This window comes from Oreochromis niloticus, linkage group LG11, assembly GCF_001858045.2.
Source record: "Oreochromis niloticus isolate F11D_XX linkage group LG11, O_niloticus_UMD_NMBU, whole genome shotgun sequence".
Taxonomy (NCBI): Eukaryota; Metazoa; Chordata; class Actinopteri; order Cichliformes; family Cichlidae; genus Oreochromis; species Oreochromis niloticus.
The window spans coordinates 15,564,733-15,587,998 of record NC_031976.2 but is presented as its reverse complement, the minus strand read 5'-3'; the positions used below and the strand labels follow the sequence as shown (position 1 = coordinate 15,587,998).

General features: G+C 41.1%; 1 protein-coding gene across 1 annotated transcript in view; it reads right to left on the bottom strand.

Moving 5' to 3' along the window:
- Window positions 1-23,266, bottom strand: part of oxr1a (oxidation resistance 1a) — a 167,091-nt gene that overhangs the window by 127,539 nt on the left and 16,286 nt on the right. Inside the window, exon 2 of the mRNA XM_013276484.3 lies at window positions 20,960-21,045. Within this exon, the coding sequence (XP_013131938.1) occupies window positions 20,960-20,976 (17 nt within the window). The 5' untranslated portion in view covers window positions 20,977-21,045. The remainder of the gene's footprint in view (window positions 1-20,959; window positions 21,046-23,266) is intronic.

The following is a 23,266-nucleotide window of genomic DNA, read 5'->3' as shown; positions in this document are numbered from 1 at the left end:
GTCTGCACAGAGTTGCAGAGTTTAAGCTGAATACTGAAAAGAGCAAACACATTTAGATAATGAAATGTACTTTTAAGCATAACATAATAAAAATCCCAAAATCCTAAAAAATCTCTTATCACACATAAAGTCAGGTAAGCATATCAAATGACGAGGAGCAGAATAGGTTCATCTGCTGAAAATAGGAGCTCTTCCTTACAGGTGGGTCCTCTAAAGCCAATTATTTCCTCCAGTCACGTTAAGTTAGGCCAGCTGTGGCTGAAGTTGACCTTCCAGACACCTATATCACAACAGAAGACAACCTCTGGATGACAAACTTTAGGCCGCTTTTACGCTGTGATCTGTATAAAGACCATTTTCTACCACAGGAACTAGCAGGCAGATTCACAGAACTCGTAGTAGTTTTAGAAAAGAAGCAAAGCTGCTGGGAAGGGATGAACGACGATCGGATGAACTCGGAAAGATCTAAAATGTAAAAAGGAAACCTATCAGAATGAAGAAAAAGAACAGCAGACTGCTGCCTTACTTTCTTAAAAAATGACATCATTGTAAAGTTTGGTAAACAGGCCAACTCAACAAACTGCGATGTCGAACTAACAGCTCCATGGTTGCGTGTTTTACATTGGTTGGATGCACTGGGAGCCAGATAGGGTATATGGTGGATCTCACAGAGCAATCCTAATAGAGCCAATTAGATAGCTAGTTTAAGCTAGCCCTGCTAGTTAATACAGTAGAAATGCTGCTGCTTAGCGCAAATTATTTTATTAGTGAGCTTAAAAAACAGCAGCGGACCTCTGTGTCCTCTGGACGCTCTGAGGACAGCTGTCAAAGTCTTTCAAAGCCGTTACATAACACATCGACTTTAAGGTAACAATGCTCCAGCAGCGATCATAAAAGGCGTGTTGGTTTTCACTTCCCTGCTTTTAGCTTCTGGTTCTCGCACCTCTCTGTGGGGTCAGAGAAGACATCATTTATCACGGCTTGTTAAAGCAACCATCAGTGACACATTGCCTCTGTGTGTGTGTATATATATATACCCATTTATGGTGCGGGGTGGTACGGTCACTTTTCAGTTATATAACTGCAACTGTAGACAGCTGCAGTGCATTCTTTGATTCCCCCTTTATTATGTGACATGCTCTTGATGGATGCGTCCACTCTACACGGTAAGAACTATGTGGACACACACTGTATTTGTGTATTTCAGCTCTGGGAAACTTTTTACTGACAGTTATTGGTGGAGCTTCTTATTTCCACTCACAGGAAACAGCATTTTAGACAGCTTTGGTTCTTATTTTTGTTTTAATGGGAAAAGAAGCATTTCTGGCTTTAAAACGAAAATGCCTTCATAATAAGGAAACAGCTTTCCAAGTACCGTCAAGCTGGAGAGAATCAGATGTCTGTTCAGCATCTTTTCCATTTGGGAAATCTTGTTGTTGTTGTGACCTGTTCTTAATCCTGTTAACACTTCTTGGACTGGTTGATGTTTCTGAGATGGCCTAAACAGCCAACAATGGGCGTAAGGCCACACCTATCTGAATTAGTGAACCAATATGAAGCAGCAGTGCAGTTATGTGGAAGCAGCCCACTCCGTGAACACCTCTGGGACAAAGTGGATCATTCAACGTGAGCCAGGTACTATTACCAAACATCAGTGTAGGACGTCACTAATGAGAGTCAAAGTGGGAACAAATCCCTAAACCAACATTTCGTCTTCACAGAAGAGTGGAGGCGCTGACAAAAGCGGTTTCAGAAACGCGTGGGTTCAATGTCCAAAATTCCTTTTGACACGTACACGGCTTTTCGAGTGACATCAGTAACACAGCCACACACAGGGGTCAAAAAATAGAGGCAAGTAATGAGCTGACGTTTCGGAGTTGTTTTTGTGTCTTAAAGTGTAAGAAATGCAAAAAGAATGAGTGCAAAACATTCGTTAGGAAACCGGTCTGTAGCGGAAGCTGCTGTTTTTGTTGAATCCTTTCTGTCTTATTTCATTTTATTTCATCACATGGTGAACAATACTGTTTTCACTGTGAACAAGGGAACAAGAAACACATAAATGGAATGAATGAAGATATCTGCTTAACACATTTTCTGTCAGGGCGAAAGCTGCAAGAAAGCGAGGAGACTGAATGCCATGAGTCATTTTCGCTTCCTCAAGACTAGCCGCTGTTTGGGACCGCTGATTAGTAAAATGAGCAGACAGCCTGGTCTGACCTTTCCATTTTCTTAGCATCATAAATTCTAGGGCAGCTTTCCTCTCTCTGTGGATACAGTTGCTTGCTGTACATCAAGTTGAATAAAGCTCATTACGGCTTGGGTTCTGTGGGTATTTCGAGCAAAGGGAAGCAGTATAACTGAATGTTTATGTTTATAGAGACTTCCTGCTAACTTGTCAGATGTCAAATTTAGCAAGTTAGTCTCTATTTGCATAGAATGACAGTACGTTCCACTGCAGGCTGTCACGCAAAATGATTTGCAAATGATTTTATTCCTCATTTAACTAGTAGAATTGCCCAATAGTTGCTTTTCGTGTACTTTAAATAGGATTCATGCATTTCTCAGTACCATTGTCAGGGCCCACTCAGGGACCACATCAAAAACAGATTGGCAGGGCATCAAATTTCACAAGCCAAGCACAGAAAAAAATCAGTATAATCTGCTGGAATATGTATTTTTTCATCCACAAGAAAAATAAGTTAGCATGCCATCTATACCTTAACTGTTCTTAATAAATTAGTGTAAATAAACAAGGCAAAGCCACATTTTTTAATGTGGACAACTTCTTTCTGTTGTCATTGCAGCTCTAAGGTAGCCTGACAGACCTGCCAGGCCTCCATTAGTAATTGTTGCTAAGATAGGATGGGACAATTGCTATGGGGAGAAGGCGGTTTGGCAATTTACTGTGGAAATCCTGTGCATTTTCCTGATTTCAGCAACTTCAAAGCAATGGTACTAATTTACTGTAAACATAGCAGGTGAGTTTCTGCTGACTCCGTGGCACATTCCCTCTCTTGCGTGCGAGGTGCTAAAGCTGGCGATGACAGGCCCCATCTCTCGTCCCCATTTTAATTTAGCAGCGGCTGGAGGAGAACAGCCGTTCCAGCACTTAATCACCATGGTAAGACTGTAAACACATCACCAGCTGCAATCAGACTGCAGACAGCTCATAGCTAACAGGTCAGGACTGTGAATTACATTTGATTAGAATTAGATTTAAGTGTTTGCAGTTGTTGGGTTGGGGATCAGATGCATAGATATTCCTGGGTAAGGGTAAGGTCAAGCTAAAATGTTTGGAACTGGGTAAAAAAAAAAAAGGTATGAAGCTCAGTGGAGCAGATTTGTTATTAACATCTTTAAAAGAATGCACAAGACTATAATGTGCAGTTCACAAAGTACACATTGAGCAGAGCTGGGAATTCATTTATATCCAGCTCATGTTTGATGAATGTCAAATGTTCCTCGCTCCGATACAGTCGTGGCGCTGCTTGCAAATAGCTTCTATTTTTCAGCAACAGAGCTCGCCGAGCTGAAGATTTGCTTTGACAGCTGGGAAATGCTGACCTACCTCTCCCGTAACATGGCTTATTAAAGGTATTCCATGCTTATTCACAGTGTACTCCAGCGTAATATGCACTGCGCCCTGCATGCCATCAAAATCAAATGAGATGGATCCAGTATTTTCCACCTTGACTGATTTAATTTGTGCAATTTACAGCAATCAAATAATGAAGCAGATGCAGGAAGAGACAGCTTAGCATTACTGGAGGAAATAGGAAATGAGCTCATCTTGCATTATGATCTATTGGGAGAACGATATGTCTTTATAAAGACTAGGATGCAATGAGCATACTTCCCTACGTTTCCCTATATTTTCCCTTCCACTTTATTTTTACTTGTGTCACGCAAACAATCATTATCCTTTCAGGTAGCTTGCAATTACGAGCAAAGGAGTTCATAATTTATTACAATATTAATAAATTATAGCTATAATTTATTCACTTGACACTTGGATTATTAACCTTTATATGAGGTGAAAAGGAAATCACATATTAAAATGCAACAGCTAATTAATTTCCGACTTACTGAATAAGCCTACCTGCACTCTGGCTGTTTGTATACAACTACTATTATTCCCTCCTTAATACGATTGTGCTCACAGCAGGCTCACCTCGTGTGCATTCAGTGATTGAACTTGACCTTATTCCTTTGCTCTCATATAGTATTCCTTTCCATGCGTGCTGTGTGCATTGTCTTCGGTGTGCCACCACATTATCTAACTCTCTCCTTCCTTTATGATGAGTCACAGGCTCAACCTCAGGCAACAGAGCTCAGGAAAAAAGGGGAGGGAGATGTGATTGGAATTCAGCAGCAGTCAGGAGGAGATGGAGGGAAAAGGGCAGTTTATTTTAAGATGTCTCTGTACCACTGGCTAGATTTGTCAGAAATCATTTAGAGATGCTCCAGTGGAACATGAAACTAGGCGATATCTGGATGCATATATATGTGGGCATGCATGTGTGTGAGTGAAGATGCGCATGTTTGGGGGGCAAAAGGATTTCATAACCATGCAATTTTTCTAAAGTGCATACATCACAAAGCACCAGGGGAAAGCGTCAGGCCTCACTCTGTTGGTAGCGCCTACAACCGTTGGCAACAGCTGCTTGTCTCCCTTTTCACTGCTCGTCTCGGGTTAGTCTACTTAGCTAACTTTGCATCTGTTGGCTATTTAAAAAACAACAACATTGTCTATGTTTTGAAATGTTACAACATTTTAAATTACAAGGAAATATAACAAAGGCTGATCTCACTCTCATGACTGCTGGCTTAATTGTGTTTCCTATATAAAAGTTAACAGCAGTTGCTAGTTAGCTTAGTTTGCTACAAAAACTAGAAACAGGCAGCCTGGTCCTACAGAAAAGTCCCTAAATCCACATTTAAACTGGACTGAACACAAAACCAGGAGGCTAGGAGGCTGATGTTTCTCTAAATCTTTGTGTTAAGCTAAACACCTTACCCTACCTTAATAAAGATTAGGTAAGCTAAAATAAAAAGCTACTAGCTATGTCTTTGTTTATGGCTCAGTCACACTATAGTAAAAACAGGACTTCCATGCTTCTAGGAAAAATCTGTAGTCGCCCAGTGACCTTTTGTGTGTGTGTTTTTTTTGGGTTTTTTGCTGTCAGAGACCAGCAGCAAATAGTTCACCGTTTTGTCACTTTCAATCACAAGCACCAGTCACCTGGTGAAAAGTAACCTACCTCCAATCAGTCATGGTCTGAGCTAAGACAGAATTTATAATACTGAGTCTGTGTCAGTTTGCACAGATGTGTCCAGCTTGTCCGCTGTCTCTCTTTGCAATAGGGGACAACATATAGCTGGTCTACGTCACTATTTGGGGAAGATTTTCAGAATTTCTGTTTCAAATCTCAGCGGTTCTGTGAATGTGAGTAGTTAGCATAAATTTCTGTGTACGCAGTTGGCAACAGATTTGCAATTTTCGGTTGCAATCGCAAACTGATAGCAGACTGACTCGGTACCCAACTGACTGCAAGTAGTTGCAGACCTGATCCACTTATTTGAAGCAACCATGTCAAAGGCAGCAAGTTCACAAGCTCATTGCAAACATCATCTCATTTATCATCTCATTTTGGTCAAGAAACCATGTCCAACCACTTCTTTCCCCACTGTGACTATAGCATTAGCGCAAATATTATTCCTGAGCGTGCCCAAACGTGTTTGATATATTTATGACAAACTAAAGAATGTTTGACTACAGCAACAACAAGAAAGATCATTTCCGTTTGAGATTTGTGGAATATTTAGGGACAAATTTGACAAACTAGGAAAACTCATCCAGTCCTCCCTGCCTTCCTCCAGGATACTTCAGCTGCACTACTTCAAGCCTGAAAGAGGAAGAAAAAAACCCCGACTCCACAGTGGAGTAAGTGGAGCAAGGAGCTGGAGCCGTGTAGGATGCTGATGAGCGTGTCATTTCTACCTTCCTGTGAACCTTTTGTAAAATGAGCACAACTGGGACCTTCTTCCCTTTGTCACAATACCCACGCGTTCCCTGAACATGTCTAAAAGCTATGATTTGTCCACACCTTTTCTAATGCATGTCAAACTTTTCTTTTCTAGTCATAGCTGGGTGCAGAGGTGGGAGGCTGGAGTGCTTTTTTAAGTCAAAAGGATTCCACCTGTAAACCTCTTTGTGATGCCACTGACAGCTTTCTGTGTGATCCTGGCTTCTTTTACAAATGCAGTCATGTAAAGCGGCACATAAGGCTTCAATGAGAACAGCGTGGATGCGTTATGATGATTTTAATTCAGCCATATTCAACTGATCTAGTTGCTTGCTTTGCATGTGCAGGTTGAAGAGCCATGCTGCTAGACACTAGAGATATTATAGTGTTTTAATTTTTTTCTGATATTTGCTTGAATAGCGACATGGAAGAATTTACTGTGCCATCTGTTATAAGCCATAAATTGTAGTTAATGTCACACTGGGGTTACCTCCCAATCAACTAAAGCTCGTAGCCTTTAGTTCAAGTGCTCTGAGGCCACTAAACCTGCTCCTCACACATTGCAGAGACCTGTAAAGCTCGTACGATAGACTGGCTGCATATCCTATCTCATCAAAGTGATGATCAGACATGTGACCATTAGGTAAGGTCAGTTTATGGTTCCTATGCTCATATATGTATGTTGTTGTGGGAAGTATAAAGATATTACACAATCAAGTCTCGATGAAGATGATGGAGGTCAGTGTCACACAGTCGTTTTAGTGTTCTACAGTACCTAAAGTTGGTAAGCTTGTTGTGTGTGACTCACACATTTTGTTCTACGAGTGGATGACTGCAAAGGGGACACAGTGCATGAGTATGAGTGGCCTCTAAATGAAGTCCTCTGTTATGAAGATCAGCTTAACATAACATAATGGACTGTTTTATTGCCATGCCATATACGAAAATGTTCTAGTTTGGATGAGTAACATCTGTTCTCGTGTGAAATTCCCACTGAGGTACATACGACGGTTACGCTATTTTTACGAGCAAATGATCCCTACATTTATGACACACCTTGCTCCATTCTACAGTCATAAAGCAAAGCCCTCTGTTTTAACAGCTTTGGGTCCTCGCCGCCGTCCTCAGTGCAGATGCCATTGTTGGCCTGTCGGTTTCAGAGAGCGGAAAAAACCCCAAATGAGATCATTCAAGTTTTAATGCCTGCTGCCGGAAAAAGATGCGCTCGATGCGCATTCATCAAAAAAGAAATAAATAAATAAAAAGCAGAGGCCCGGCGACAATAAATTCAGCCGCTGCACTTTTCCATGATCACAAAAATGTCACAGCAGTCAGCAAATTGAGTTAGATGCAACTTCAGAGGAAGATAGGCGTACAAGCTGCATATCTGGCTCCAAACTGCTGGCTGTTTGAAGCCATTTTGTCTGGACGAGTGTTTTGTCTTATTTATTTATTTATTTCCTATAATCTGTCCTTATATAAGATATGGAGTAATATGGGCCACAAGGATAAAAGCCTAGACAGAAAAAGGCTGCACGGTTACAGAAGCATTGTCTCTTTGAAGCAGAGGGAGACTGAATTGCCGTGCTCAACAAAACACATCCAACCACCCAGAGGTGCTCTCTCTGCTGCTCGCTGGCTACCGCTGGCCGGGCCTGTCTGCGTGACATAATAGTGCACCCTCAGAGATAAAGACAGGAGGGGAGAGCTGCTGCACACATCACAAATAATTCTAATAGTAATGAAAAAAAACAAAAAACCTCCATATGTAAATTTGTACGGCCGTGCTGCACAGGGATGTGGCTGTGCACATTTTTGTCACCCCCCCCACCCCGATTAAGTAGCATTTACCCTCTGGATGACATTGAGAACTGCTGTCGCTGCTGGTGTTTCGATGTGAGTAATGGAATAAAAGGTTAATTTGACTCTTCTTAGGCATTCACCCCAGGTCAGCGATCTCCTCGGGCGCCAGTTGCTGCACCCAGCGAAGCTGCAAGCTATCCATCCAGCAAGGAGGTAAAGAGAGAAAGAAGGGGAAAAGGAAGAAATCGACAAGAGAAGTAAGGAAGGTGTAAAATGTTCGCTGCCGTCACTCATTTTAAACTATCGCTGTAGCAGAGATATCGCTCCTCCTCAGCACTTTCAGCCACCATGAGTTTTTTTTTATCAAGTATTACAATTATAAGCAAATGGACACAACACTGGGCCCAAACTAATATAGCACCTAAGCACCCTTTAGTTTTAGACTACTCGCTCGACTAACATACTTACAGTAGCTGGGGTTTTTTTTTGTAAGTTTGCTTGATTTTAACAATTAAATGAGACTCGTGTTTAAGTATATCCAACTAAGAGAGACTATATTGCAAGTACTTTCCCATGACTTGTTTAAAATGAGAAAATATTAAGTACTCTGTACAGTTTTTATCTTGTTACTTCAACTTGAGTGTAATGGCACTAAAAAGCCATTGTTGGTGTAGTTTACTTACACTGCACTACAACATACACTGGTCAGACATAACATTATGACCATCTGCGTAATATTGTGCTGGTCCCCCTTTAGCTGCCCCCGGAGGTGTGCTGGGATTTCTACACCAAGATGATAGCAACAGATTTAAGTCCCGTGCATGGTGAACACAGGTTGCTGAAAAAGAAGCTGCCAGGCAGGAAGAAAAGAGGAAGATCAAAGAGAAAGTTCATGGATGTAATGATGGAGGACATGCAGAGGGTTGGTGTGGCAGAGAAGGTTGTAAGGAATAGGGTGAGGTGGAGGCAGATGATTGGCTGTGGCAACCACAAAATGGACCAGTCGAAGGAAGGAAAAAGCTCTAATTTGCAGGTATCATTGATACACCTTCTTAATCAAGCTAGCTAGCATTAGCTGATAACTCCACTTCTCATTTGAAGAAAACAAGTTGGTGACTGTGTGGTCTCCAACTGATTGCTATCATACTTATTTATATCAATGCCCTGCCTTCCTCTTCCAGAAAATGTGCCACCTGGGGTGACTTATAAACCAACAGAAAGGTCGGATGTGGCTGACTTCATGTAACACAGCTCCCTGTCAAAGCACACAGCGCAAAAATGCAGCAAAAATTAGATCGTGATCATAAGCTTCTATCTATACACACCCAGCACACTGAGACAACCGAAAAATACAACCAGTCACATTAGTTCTGGGACATTACTGCATATTACTGAATCATCAGCATCAAATATACACATTGTACATAGTGAAGTGTTTATTCTGTGGCATAGCTGGCAGTTCTTTAAATCCCACCACCACCACCACTCCAGTCACTCCATCCCTCTCCGTCTCTGTCTGTCTATCGCTCATCTGGCCCTGAGTGATGAAAGCACTAATCTAATCTAATCGAGAGAGCCACACACAAGTCCGCTGCGTATCTCACTTCATGGATTAACAAAGCAAAGCGGGAAATGAGTGAAAACTAAAATGAGTCAGATTAGAAGTGATCACTTGAAAGCCTTCTGAATGACAGAAGATGGGTGGGGGTGGGGGACTCGAGCACAAAACTGTGTGGAACTTTCCTATCGCAAGAAGTGGTGACGTTAGGCTCGCTACCCCCAGCGGTGGTGAAAGCTCATCTTTGAAGTTGGAAATGGAGCCCGGAACGTAATCCTCTAAAATAGTTCTAAATAAAGCTGCATCAAAATTTCATTAGCTGGTGCCCGGAGGCTCACTTTCACCAATTTCACTAGGTGACATTCGACCTCCGTACATTGATCTGATATGTGAGGCAATACGTTTTGACTGATTAGGAGTCCTGTGGATAAAGCAGTTTCTTTCTTCCGCAATGCCAAAAGAAAGAAACGCCTCCTTCTCACGAAGCTAAAAAATGCACCGACTCCCATATTTAAATATCAGGTTGTGTTTTATATCATAAGTCACGCGTCTATATGCGTGTTTGCTGTTGTTCCAGCTGTCAAGCACAGAAAGGTCACAGCAACAACAAGATAAAGCAGCAAGGAGGAACACGTGACCGAGTGTACATGTTAAAAACGAAAAAAAATACACTGAACATCTCTGTTTTCTTTTCTTTCTTTTTTTGTCGATTAATAGCCCCGAGCTTGAGGTAGACAGCAGACAGTACATCAAAATGACTGACAAGTGTTGGGGTGGAAAACTGAGGCGAGGTGGAGGAGGAGAATGGAACAAATACCACACTGTGTGCCTCCGAGAGAGAAAAAACACAACAAAACACGTCAGATCCTAAAAACAATGACCTTTAGGATGTTTCTGAGTGTTGATGTGAAGCTTTATGAAGTGAGGTGAATCGTTTTGGATGGTGCTACATCTAATTTCTAACACTCATGTTGATTACTGCCCGAGAACGCTGGGTAACAGACATGTTATGAATAGATGCACCGCTAGCCTCCAGTGATATATAGACTGAATTCATCCTGAAAAAGCATCAATAAAAGCCCTGAATTTCTGACACGTTACCCCGGTTTACAAAGCTGACAGCGAGACACAGCAATACAAAAAAGCACCAAAGAGAGCAGCGACTCGTCTAATATCTCAGGGGTTGGGACTTGACATTTCTGTATGGGCTCAAAATGTGGTCATAAATATTTTGTACTTGTAAATCAGGATTTGTATGTGTAAAAAGAATTTGTGTGTGTGTAAAAAAGATTTGTATGTGTGAAAAGAATTTGTGTGTGCGTAAAAAAGATTTGTGTGTGGACTTAGCCAAAAAAACAAAACATGTGAATCTCTGCAAGTTACAAGTACGAATTTTGACCCTATTTTTCTTCCTTTCATCTGATTGGTCAATGTCATGTCAATCACAAATGTAACAATCCAATCAGAGAACAGATGGGTTTGGCTGTTGGAGGGGCGCTTTTTTGAACTGCAGGTCCTTGAAGGGAATAAATGCCCTTTCGTTATGAATTAGCATACATGTTTTTATTCAACATTTGAAGAACTAGCAAAAAAACCAGAAACTCTTGTAGAGGACATAAAGTCAGAGATAGAAACGACAAGGAGTAGGTGCATCTAGTACAGGTAGAGCTGCTGCAAAAACCCACAGAGCTCAGCAGCCAGTCCACACACAAATCTTTTTTACGCACACACAAATTCTTTTTTCACATACAAATCCTGATTTACAAGTACAAAATATTTATGACCACATTTTGAGCCCATATTTCTGGGCTCGATGGAATGCACTTTCCACTTTTTCAGACTTAAAAACTATAATTAACGTTAAAAGCTGCACTTAATATCTTCATATTGACAAAGGCTCAGATGACTAAATGTAATGGAAAAGCCATCCCTCTTTGATTCAGTGACCCTTTTACGAGTTCAGTAGCATTTGGAGCGTCTAAAGCAGTGTTATGACTTTTCTTTATGATCCTGCTCATGTGTGTAAAGCAAACAGGAAGTACGCCAGTTCAACCAGCAGGTCTTACATTCTCTCTAATGCACTAAAAGCTTCCTTCATGGGTTTCTCATGCAGGCACAGTTTATATAGGTGTGGCCAGGCTGAGACATTTACTCACACTAATATGTCGCAGTAACTGTTTTGTTAATTTGTGTGGCAAATTTCTCTATCCTAAGTGTTGAATATGCACCATGAGGTTGCATACATAACACTTCATTAAAAAAAGTTTGAAGTAGAATTGTTGCCAAGGTTTTTGTCGATAAAGCTTATAAGTACATTATCTTAAACGGGTGTTTGAAATGTTCTTTGGGAACATTCGGTACAGAAAATATCAGCTACAAAAACAACTCAAGATATAACTCCAGCTCTATGAGCAGGTTATGCTTAGTCGCATAACGAGCCTAACCATCAGTTGTGCTGCCAGAAGGGTGGTCTTTTAGTCGGTGGTAGCCATAGTCACATGGTGGCTTATGTAGTATGAATTTTTTTTAAAAAAAGAAGCAATATCTCTGCTTCATCTAAATTTTATCGTAATTTATGGCAGGTGGTAATTAAAATCTCACCACTAGACGCAATCAAGGCTGCCATTTATCTGTAGTGAGGGTGGGCTGTCAGTACTCTTTACCTCAGCTGTCAATATGTGACCAGATCTGTTTACTCTGTTAAACTTTATGGAACCAGTATGATGCAAATCAATGAGTCAGTGAAACTGTTCAATGACAGCAATACAGAGGTGAGTAGTTTCTGGATATCCTGAACTTTTCTGTTGGTAAGCGCTGTTGTTTTTGCTGCTGTTAGCAGCTGTTAGTCACTGTTAGCCACTGTTAGCCATTAGTGGAACATTCTTTGAAATCCACGTAACATTTCTGGACTCGGACACTTAGAAAAAACTCTTAACGTAATCACACTGGTTATCAGAGGGAAATGTGATCTTTAGGACACTCGAGCCAAAAATTGGTATAATGTTAGCTTATAACCAGCTGTTGTTGTGGTTCAACCAGCTGTCCAGAGACAGGAAGTTGGCATTTCTAAGACAATATCAGAATTTATGCACAGTTTTGTGTATTGGAGCCCTGGCTTCAGTTAAGGAGATACAACTTGAGGTGAGGAGTAAGAGTTACAGCATTAATTGCATTGTCTTCTTTGTGTTTTCCCTTCTTTGGTGAAGGGGACACCTCTGCAGATAATGAAACACAGGTATGATCCTTCTTGTCTCGAGTTAAAAGTTGCAGACACAAATTAAATTTGCCTCCATGGCACACAAACGTCTCTAAGTTCTCTTTTCCTGCACTTTTGGTGTGCTATGTATAGAACCATATACATAAAATTCAACTAGGCGGAGCGGCGATGTTCATCTCAGCCACTGCATTAATGGTGGGGCAAGATGACAAATTCCACAAACTGGAAACCGCTCACATGTATTTTTAATGCATTAAGTTCATAAGCATACATACATTTGTTGGTAGACATAATTACACAATATTAAATGTATATTTATGAAGACAACATTATTTGCTTCAATTTCATTCCTCTCAAAAATGATTTACATTAACTTTAAGGTTGATGTTTGAGTAACTGCAATTTAGCTGCCAAATAAATCATATTTTTTCTTGTTTTGGGTTTTTTTTTGTTCTCCATGCACATGTACTACAACAACTTTACAGCCTTTCTCCACACAACACTAAAGCACACACCTGATGAAAACCCAAATTATACTTAGCGGTACTCTTTAATAAGGTCACCATTCCTCTAAATAATAGTCTAGAAAAGGCCAAGGCTACTTTAGTTATTCGAACTCAAAGAACACCAATCTAAGCCTAATAGTGTCTAAAGCAGGAGGACACAATCAGTTTTCAGACTAACAGAGTGCACTCCAAAAGGGACCAAGGCCATGTGTTTTAGACAGCCACAATGTACATCTGCTCTCGTCATGGCAGCTGTGGTGCAGCACACGAGGCTGGGATTTTAATACGCGACGCTCAGTAAGCTCTAACCTTCAAGCACGACAGAAAGCGCCATGTTGCCGTCAAGCCTGACAGACCGTGATCCAGTCCGGCGGCCGTAATGCTCGGCACGTGAGAAGGGATGTGACTTGATCTCTGGCCACTGATTATCAACCATCACTTGACCACATTGGTCTGCAGACAGAATGCAACAAACTCTCTTCAAATTGCCTGTAAAATCGATGGTTAAATCGACCGCTGGCTTCAGTCAATAAGAGAAGTTAGGCTGAACAAAGCTCTCATTATACAGAGAAAGTGAGTTGTGCAGACAAGGCGATGTGGAAGATAACACTGAGTGACATTTAATATCATCAGTTAATGAAAAGATGATAATAGAATTTAACTCCTGATAATGTACAGACGCGCTTTCTGTGACATTTAGCATATCTGAGAACATGTAGATAGTTTGTGGGGCACATTCAGTGGCACACTAACACACACACACACACACACACACACACACACAGACAAGACCTTTTTCCTTCATATTCATGCAGTCTTACTTTGCGCAGGCCCACGGGGGGAAAAAAAACAAAAACAAAAAACAGGAGAATTAATGCATTCCTTGACATTTGATCCAACCCTCTTCCCTGTGTCAGCAGAAATCCAACTCATCACTTTGCTGCAGAGTTTAGTAGTCCTCAGTCTCTATTACTGATGCTGTCACTTCCTATGTCCACGATCTGCTGCATCGGAAGCTCCCTGATCAAAATGCTGCTGCCATCGGCACTCTCCGACTAAGCAGTGCAGGTAAAGGCTAACTGGGGCGTCTCCAGACAAAACGCTGATTGTATTCACAGTGTTCTCACAGGCTTGCATAGCAGATAGAGTGTTTTTAGTGTCACTAGAGTGCACTTCATTACCGTGAGAGTTCATACCAAGTTTGAGGTTTACTGACTGTCACTTAAAAGGCAACACGTCTGCACTGCATTCTGATCTTCTGAGCTTTACATCTGTCTGAGCCTCTTCTAAGATGGATTACGCCCTGTTTGATGGCTCGGCATCAGAGCTAAATGGCAAGTCTGGAGAGAAACGCTTGTCTTTTATCAATTAGGAGCTGACATCAAAAACCTGACAGCTACCTTTGATTTGATTTTTCCTTAACGGATGAATTTTTTTGCCGTTAACCGCCAACGCGGCTGCACCGGCAAAGAGTCTTTATTTACATCACACAATCTGTGTGTTGCATTGTGGCTATATACCTGGTTATATGGGTCACAACACTGCGAAAAAAAGTCGTTATGCCCACTGTAGTAATTAAACTTTGTTTGCGAGTGAATCTCATATCACCAGTTAAATGCTTCTATCACCATGTCACAGTGTAATGCTGTACTCAGGAAATCAGTTGTGCGCTATAAACTACAGTGGGCACATGATTGCTCACTCTCTGCTTCTCTCTAACACTAATCACCATCGCTGACAGGTGCACTGTCGCAAGACTGTAATTTTCCACATCTACAAAAAGTGACATTTAGTTACCAAAGGCAAATTAATGGGTTTGACTTTTTCACTTCATGAGAGAAATTTTTAAAGGCTCTCTGGAGGTACATAAATTTCCAATTCACAGGCAAAAAAAGCGTGGTAGATAGTAACTATAGTGTGCTACACTGTAGATATAGAGAGTAATTCTGGATGTAGCTTTGGCAATAATCTCTCATTGCAAAGGGAAGCAGTGTTGTACATCTATTCAAATCAACTGCGATTCAATTTTAGTTATATAGCACATAATATATATAGACGACTTCTTATAAGCAAGCACATGGCGACAGTGGGAAGAAAGAAACCTCCAGCAGAATGAGGCTCAGACAGGACAAAGACACACTGTGGAGGCAGAGATGAATAGAGTGGTGTATAAACACATAGTGAGTGAAAAAGGAAACACTCGTGTGGCCTCGGTCTTCAGTGTCACCTGATCCAGCACTAACTATAAGCTTTATCAAAAAGAAAGGTTTTAAGCTGATGTGGAGTGAACGGTATTTCATGCTACTGAGAGCCTTCAAAGCTGAAACAGGAGTCTATACTGATCTTTGGTGATGTATGATTTCTATTCTTTGTCATCTTGTCAACCTAAAGGCTTCTTTACTGGTTTTGTTACTGTCTGACCATTCTTGTTTTTCCTCCAGTCTGACTTCAAAGCTGTGAGTACAGTTTTATATTAGGTGAAAAGGATCATGATTATAACTACTAAGATAAGATTAACAATTAAAATTTGTGTTTAAAAGCAAAAGACTACAGAACAAAGTAGAAACAATGTTTTGTTCACTGCACAGCTGTACAAAGAGAGTTAAAATGCTGACTGGAACCACTGTGGCGTCCTGTGATTTGATTATAATGGACAGCTTCCAGCCATTTATAAAACACTATTTTCCACTGGCCAGGTTACAGTATAATTAAATACACAAACTCACTTAGTATTCAAGTCAATCAATCACGTACAGTCCAACCTGATGTATATTACATTACCGAGTCCTCAAAGCAAAACATGGATGATGCCTTTGGATGAGTGACTCACAGACACACTGTTGCGACACTTTTCAAGGTCAGTCCAAGGAGAGTCAGTGTGCAGCATCAGGGTGGCAGCCTGTGAATCATGATTGGATCAGCAGGCCTTTATGGGGGGTTAACACATCCCTGCATGCACTCTACTTCCCTCACCATTCTCTTCCCCTGCATACTTAAGTAATCGAGTGCAAGCTCCTTTTATGTCGAGCAAAAGTTCGGAGCTACCGACAGTCAGCCGACAGTTACTCCTTATAAAGGTCAAGATTCATCAGGGGGTTAATGTCAGCTGAGACATCTGGTTAAGTATATCATTGCCAGTAAGTCATTACAAGCTTAACTAACATGACGAGGCATGAATGAGGCATGCTTTATATATATACTTCAATGAGGATAGAGGTTCAGATGTGGCCTGTCATCACTGTACAAAAGTTTGTCAAGGGCAAACTGTGCATATAATGAGAGAGTGTGGCAGGTAATAATAAAGGTGTTTACTTTCTTTATTGTTTGGAATTGTTTGTCATGAGTCACCGAATGACAGCGCCACCCAGGCAAGCATCTTTCCACGATGTGTCACCCTAACGTGACGTCCCACACAGTATATTTAGCACACTTCCCAACCAAACCACAGCGCTGTATTCATTCTTTAACTTCTGGGAAATGTGTGGACAGATTTGGCAAATATCTCTTCAGGTTAGCCGTTTTGCCTTTAACCAGTCCAACTCATACTGGGGTAATTTCATTGCAGCTCCCACTGAAAGCAATTAGAGGTCCGGTTGTGTCATGTTGTCTCTCCGAGATCTGTGTGAGCTACCGCCAGCAATGACACTTACTTCCTGTTCCCATCCCGGCAGTTTCTGAAAAAAAAAAAGCTGGAAGGCAGCTTGAAATGATGACCCCACATGACTGACAACCAAGGGCGGACTTTGTGACAGTCAACACCTCCACAGCCCAGGATAATAATACTAAGTGACTCCGACTGATCCTGGGATCAAGCTAAGGCTCTGCTGTTTTTAAGAGGATGTACTGCAAACAGATTAACATGATTCACATAAATAAATGTTTGTTATTAATATGCGGGCAAGTGTGAGAGCAGAGGCCTAACTTTATTGTTACCTTTCGAGTATGTGCATCCCTAGTGATGACATTTAGATGTGAAAAGTTACAAAGATGAGGCAGCTTAAAATAAATAATTCAAAAACAGCCGGAAACATGGTAGCAAAAACCCTTTTCCACCTACACTGGTTCTACTAACTGCAGGCAGGAGTCATGCATGAAACCTTTTTTTGTTTGGAGAAAAGACAAAAATAGACAAAGTACGAAACCTAAGACTTCTGTGCAAAGGTTGCTACAAAAAAGGTTGTACTTATTCTGAAGCTCTGAAATGATCATAACAGAAAACTGATGTGCATTCAGTTTTTTTTTAAACAGGATTCATTGATATGCAAAACTTTCCGACTGGCCATAGTCTGTACAACAACTGAAGAATGCCAATATATTGTATGCGCAGTGCATGCAGCTATGCCCCGAGTCTGCACAAACCATTTTTCACGAAAGCAATCATGGGAGGGATGCTACAGATTAATAATACAGAATTGCATATTTTTGTTTTAAACCGGACAAAACCAGACAAAGGACGTCTGTTTGCTTTAAACAATTACAAATACACTAATAGTACATAGCCATTGTATTACCATGGTATGACCATGGTATTAAAATTTAGTTTAAATTAAGTTTCATTCATAATTAAGGAGCAAATTAGATATGTTAATCAATATATTAATCCAACTGGATTTGTTTGGTGATCCCTCATTTGCCCTTCTGAACTAAATCAGGAAGCAGACTGGCTGTTTGTTAGACGTAATGCAAGCTCTAGCCATGCATCTCTCTGATTTGTTCAGATATCCACACAGATGTGGTGCCCCGGATATTGATGATAAACCAATCAGCAATCAATGAATCAAAGCTGCAAGCAGGAAACCGATAAGGCAATTTCCATATAAGCTAACTAGCTAGCTGGATTCATTAAACTTAGATACAGAAATATGCTAAATGATACACAGACAACAATAACTTTGATTAAGATTTTTTTGTTGTTGTTGTAAGCTACATGTTCCTTACAGCTACAGGTTTTGCTGCTGGTTCAGTTTCCCCAAAAAGGAAATGAGGTTTGAGTGCCATTGCCATGCGTCTCCACCAAGAAAATGTAATGAAAAGTCAAAGGAGGTGCAGCTCTTCTCTTTATGGAGCTCCATGAAGCATTTGTACCATGGCAGATTTTAAATAAGTAACCCAAATTCATAACTGTGGTGTGTCGCTTCATAAACGTTCCCATCCAGAATGAAAGACTCAGATTAACGGCGCTCCAGTTGCATTTTAATGAGCATATGTAAACACAAACAATCAAGCTGTGGATATTTTGCACTCTCAGCTTATCTACAACAATGAAACAGAGAAGGGAGCACTGAGCAAAAACACCATCACAAGTGCTCAGGATTTACAGCTCTGCCTCTGATGCACACTCTTAACTTCATCAGAATCGAAGGTAATCGGCTATTTTAACATGATTGTGTGATTAGAGTTTAGTAAAAGCATTTTAAAGGCATGCCAACTTTTTAATTACAGCTGTTGGAAATGACTCAGTGAAGGAAATAAAAGGAGAAAATCATTATTAAAACACACACGAGTAAAGCCACAAAAGCGTTCAGGGATCTCTGACAGGCACACAGGAACCACTTTACATCTCGTTCAACAGTTCAGCCGAGGAAAAATGCTTTGTTTCATATTCAGCAAAAAAGTGAATGAGATTTTCTAGTGTTTGAATTTCAAAATGGCATCTTTTTTACAGCTATTCCGAGCATATCCGTGTCATCTACTGTGCTTACACAGCTCCCAAAAGATGGAGGGCCGGTTTGGTTTAATCATCCTCTCACTCACAGTGTGATGATCAGACACAGTGTAAGGAGACACGTGGACACATTATCCTATCCTAACAGCCTTCTTACTTCTCAACAAAAGGTTTAGACTGTAAACACATTCATTCGTGCAGACACATTGTCCTGATACACGAATACCAAATAAAAATCTTGGTAATTTACATTTCAAACTGTGACAGTCAAAATGTTGCAGTAATCACTATTTTACCAGGCCACTGCATGGCAACTTTTCTTTTTCAGTGCAAGTCGAGACTTCAGAAGAGAACGATGACCAAATCTCTAATCTCAGGGTTTGCTGCCACTACTATTAATTCCCATATGGGACCAGTGGGTCTGTGTGTAGTATGCAAGCCGACCGGTTTATGTCAGACGATATTTTCACGGACCGGCCTTTAAGGTGTCGCGGATAAGTACAACAAAATCAAACCAGTACCTGCACCAAAAAAACGAAGATTTATTCATAACACGGGAAAAGACCCAGGGAACTGAGTTAACGATGAAAACGCTCAAAAAATAACATAAAAACCGATAAAAACCATAAATTTCACACCCGAACCTAAACTCTCGCGGGCCGGTACCAATGACTCACGGACCGGTACCGGTCCAAGGCCCGGTGGTTGGGAACTGCTGAACTAAACCTTAATGAACCTCTCTGAACTGCAGCACTCTTGGATAATTTTATTAAACAGTTTTCTTTTTTTCTTTTCAGATTATTTTTATTCAGTATCAATTTATTTATTTATCTACTTGATATTCTTGGAGATTTTTTTTACTATGGATGGAATAAAAACAACTCTTGTTATATACACTGCTCAAAAAAATTAAAGGAACACTCAGAGGGAAACTGTAAACAAATCCGAGCTTAATGGGATAAAAAAACAAATCCTGCTGGATATCTATACCAGGGGTGGGCAATCTCAGTCCACGAGGGCCGGTGTCCCTGCAGGTTTTAGATGTGTCCTCGAACCAACACAGCTGATTTAAATGGCTAAATTAGCTCCTCAACATGTCCTGAAGTTCTCCAGAGGCCTGGTAACGAACTAATCATGTGATTCAGGTGTGTTGACCCAAGGTGATATCTAAATCCTGCAGGGACACCGGCCCTCGTGGACTGAGATTGCCCACCCCTGATCTATACTGATATGGAGTGTGTAATATGTTAGCAACAAAAGGACGCCACACCCTTTGACAGATCTGAAACAATCCTGTGTTTGAAACATCTCACTCATTAAATTCTTTGACTTTTTTTTCTAGAAAAGGCTTTCCACATGGATATTTCCCTGTTCACTGATACAGTTCCTGTTGAAAAACTACATTCATGGGGGCAGCCACTTCTCCACAAGACCTCCCTTGGTTATTGAGCTGCAAGCTCTGAAAACAAGCCTGCACATTATAACCTTATCGATTGAAAATGCAGTATTAGAAATCCTGGGATTAATTATTCAAAGGGAATTAATTAGCACTTTCAGAGGGAGACTGAATGAGCTGCTGTGAGTAATCAACCCAACGCGAGAGAAACGTAAACCAACCCAGAGCCGTGAAGCGTAACGCACGGGATTCAAACATTACGAGAAAGAACCAAAAGCATTCTGCTTCATGACACCTAAACCATTTTACATAATAGCTTAGCAAGGTGACCACTTCTACCTCCCATTCAACATCAAGAAAAAGCCAGAGCGATGAATGATTTATGCAGACCGTACACTACCACACGCCACATTAAAAATACAAAATGTATACACAACCGAGGGCTACTGTAAACTGGGCTTTCTCAATTTCCCGCTGAGGCTGTTTACCCTATTAGCATAGATTTGTTAAGTGGAAATACAAACTATATGAATATGAGCTCAGATACTGTATCCAAGATGAGAGACTGCAACAGACAAAAAAATAAAAATCTTTTTTTGGTGACTTTTGACCTGAAATCAACCATTACCTTTCTTCACGTCAAAGTCATGTGTGGATCATAGTGGACCAGAAATGTCAGCCACTATCAGCAGAAACCATTTTAAAATTCGGAGATTTCCCTCTGTGTGTGTCTGTGTGTGGCTTTTTATGACCAAATAAGAATTGATCAAAAGTGACATTGTGCCGACCTTTTGGTGCTGAACATCTTGGCAGAGTCTTCTTTCTCCTGCTCAGAGGCTTTGGGGGGTAAGGGTTTGATGCTGCCCTTTGAAACCTGCAGGAAGCACACAAACACACACATGAGTACAAAGCAAAAAGACAGAGGCAGGGGACAGAAGGAGATAACAATGAGATTTTCAGCATCGCAGTCGAGCCCCTCCCCCCCCCAACAAGTTGTCTGAAAGCCTTGGCCACGCTGACCTCAGCGGCCTCCATCAGCTGGCCTCCGACTGAGCGATTCAAATTGACTGGGCATGGCAGGAGGGAGCAAGCAGAGCAGAACTGGGCCAACATGACAAAGACAATGCATGGAGTCAAATGGCAGCTTTAATAATTATTTGCCTTACCCCGCCACAACAAAACCCATTTAAAGCAGAACGGCATTAATCTGCACTGAAGCTCAACTGGAACAACAAGGAACAACTAAAGTATAATTAAAAAGGGGAGGGGGGGGGCTATAATTATCTATCTCTGTATATCTTTCTTGACATATATATACAGTAAATGTGTGCGTGCGTGTGGTTATATTGACAAACATTTTACATGTGATTAAGTAAGACATTTTCTGATTGCATCTCCAAACTGAGTTTCTCTCTGTCTCTCATATACCGTGCTATTACTAGCACACTGGGTAATATCTGACAGGTTAGCCTCTGCTCTTTTATGTAAAGGTTATCAGAAACTGTGGAGGATGATCTGGAGTAAACGAAGATAGGGTTCAATAATTAATGCCAAGGTCTATACAGGCCTCAGTTCTCACCCTCTGCAGTCTGTAATGAGACGAGTGGAGATGAGCAAAAAAGGAGGGAGGAGCAGGGAAGCGATTAAAGGGGCCACCTCAGTCCTATCTGGCCTCTCTCGCCCCTCCATCACTCAGACACGCGGGCATGTGCGAACATGCACATCGACTCATTTATAACAGCTGAAGGGTGTTTCCTCCCTCGTACAGGTTGGCGAAGAGCAGCGGGGTGTTGAGCGAACAGGCGGAAAGGTTAACAAAGTAGTGTGACACTGGAAACATCTGATAATTCATTCAGGTGACATGGAGACAGTGGAAGTACCCGGGTCTGTGACTAATCTAAGCAGCGCCGCGGCCAACTTCGTTCCTTCCAGGATTCGTAGACGAGCACGGGCACGAAGCCACGAGTAAAAATGATTCTTGTTATCATGTCTGGCAGGCCGAGCTTGCAACAACAATATTTGAGACAGCGTCCAGTTAATTGCTCTGACAGTGTAATATTTTCAAATGATGTAAACTTCTATAATGCAATTAAGAAAATGAAGGATTAGACTAGTGTCACTGTTAGAAGCCAAACAGAACAGACAGTAATTCAGATAAGGGTAAATTCTTACCCTTATCTGAAGCTCTTGCTTCCACAGCAAGAGCTTCACATGAAAAAGGCTAAGGATCTGTAACCATCCCAAAGATTCCAAGTGGATATGTTAAAGCCTGCTGAACTCAGTCCCCCAACCTGCTGCTGGAACCACAGTATAAACACAGTTATCACTTATTGCATGTCCCAAACATAACAGTGTCACAGCTACTAAAAGAAGCGCTTGAGTGTCATTTTTACTGATTGTGCACATCTCACTTCTTGTAATATGGTGCACGCTGCAAGTTCTCCATGATGTGATACATAAAGTTATAAATTACAGTATGGAGAGAGTTCGCTGCTAAGTTGAAAAAGATGAGACATATTTGACAAAGCTTTGGAAAAATCTCCACGACTGCTTTGCTTCCTGTTTCATCTTCTTCTGATTCCTACTACAATATTAAACCTGTGATTTTTTTCTGAGCAGCAACAAGCAACAACCATTGTTTAGACCACTAGAGCAAGTGAAGGGCACGTCTAGTACAACAGCAAATGACGCTGAGTACATTATGTCAGGTAATGGCACTGTGTTGGCTATAATAGGGATACACATGAAACCTACACACTGCCTAAAGCACATAAACAAATTTGGGTTAGTCTGAGGTCTACGTAAGATGACAAGTTGCCACAGCTGAAGCTACCCAGTGAAAGCAGGTTTACAAGAGAAGCTTTTCTTTGTCTGCCTTAACTGCCTTATGAACTTGAGTGACACCCCACTCTTCGTGTATAGGGTTTAATGTGATGTCGGCCCAGCCTTTACAGCTATAACAGCCTTGAATGCAACTGCTAAGCCGTGAAAACGTATTCCAAGAAGCTCTCTACGTCGTTGTTCCCAGTCACTTTCACTTTGTTATAATACCACTCACAGCTGGCAGTGGAATATTTAGTAGTGAGGAAATTTCA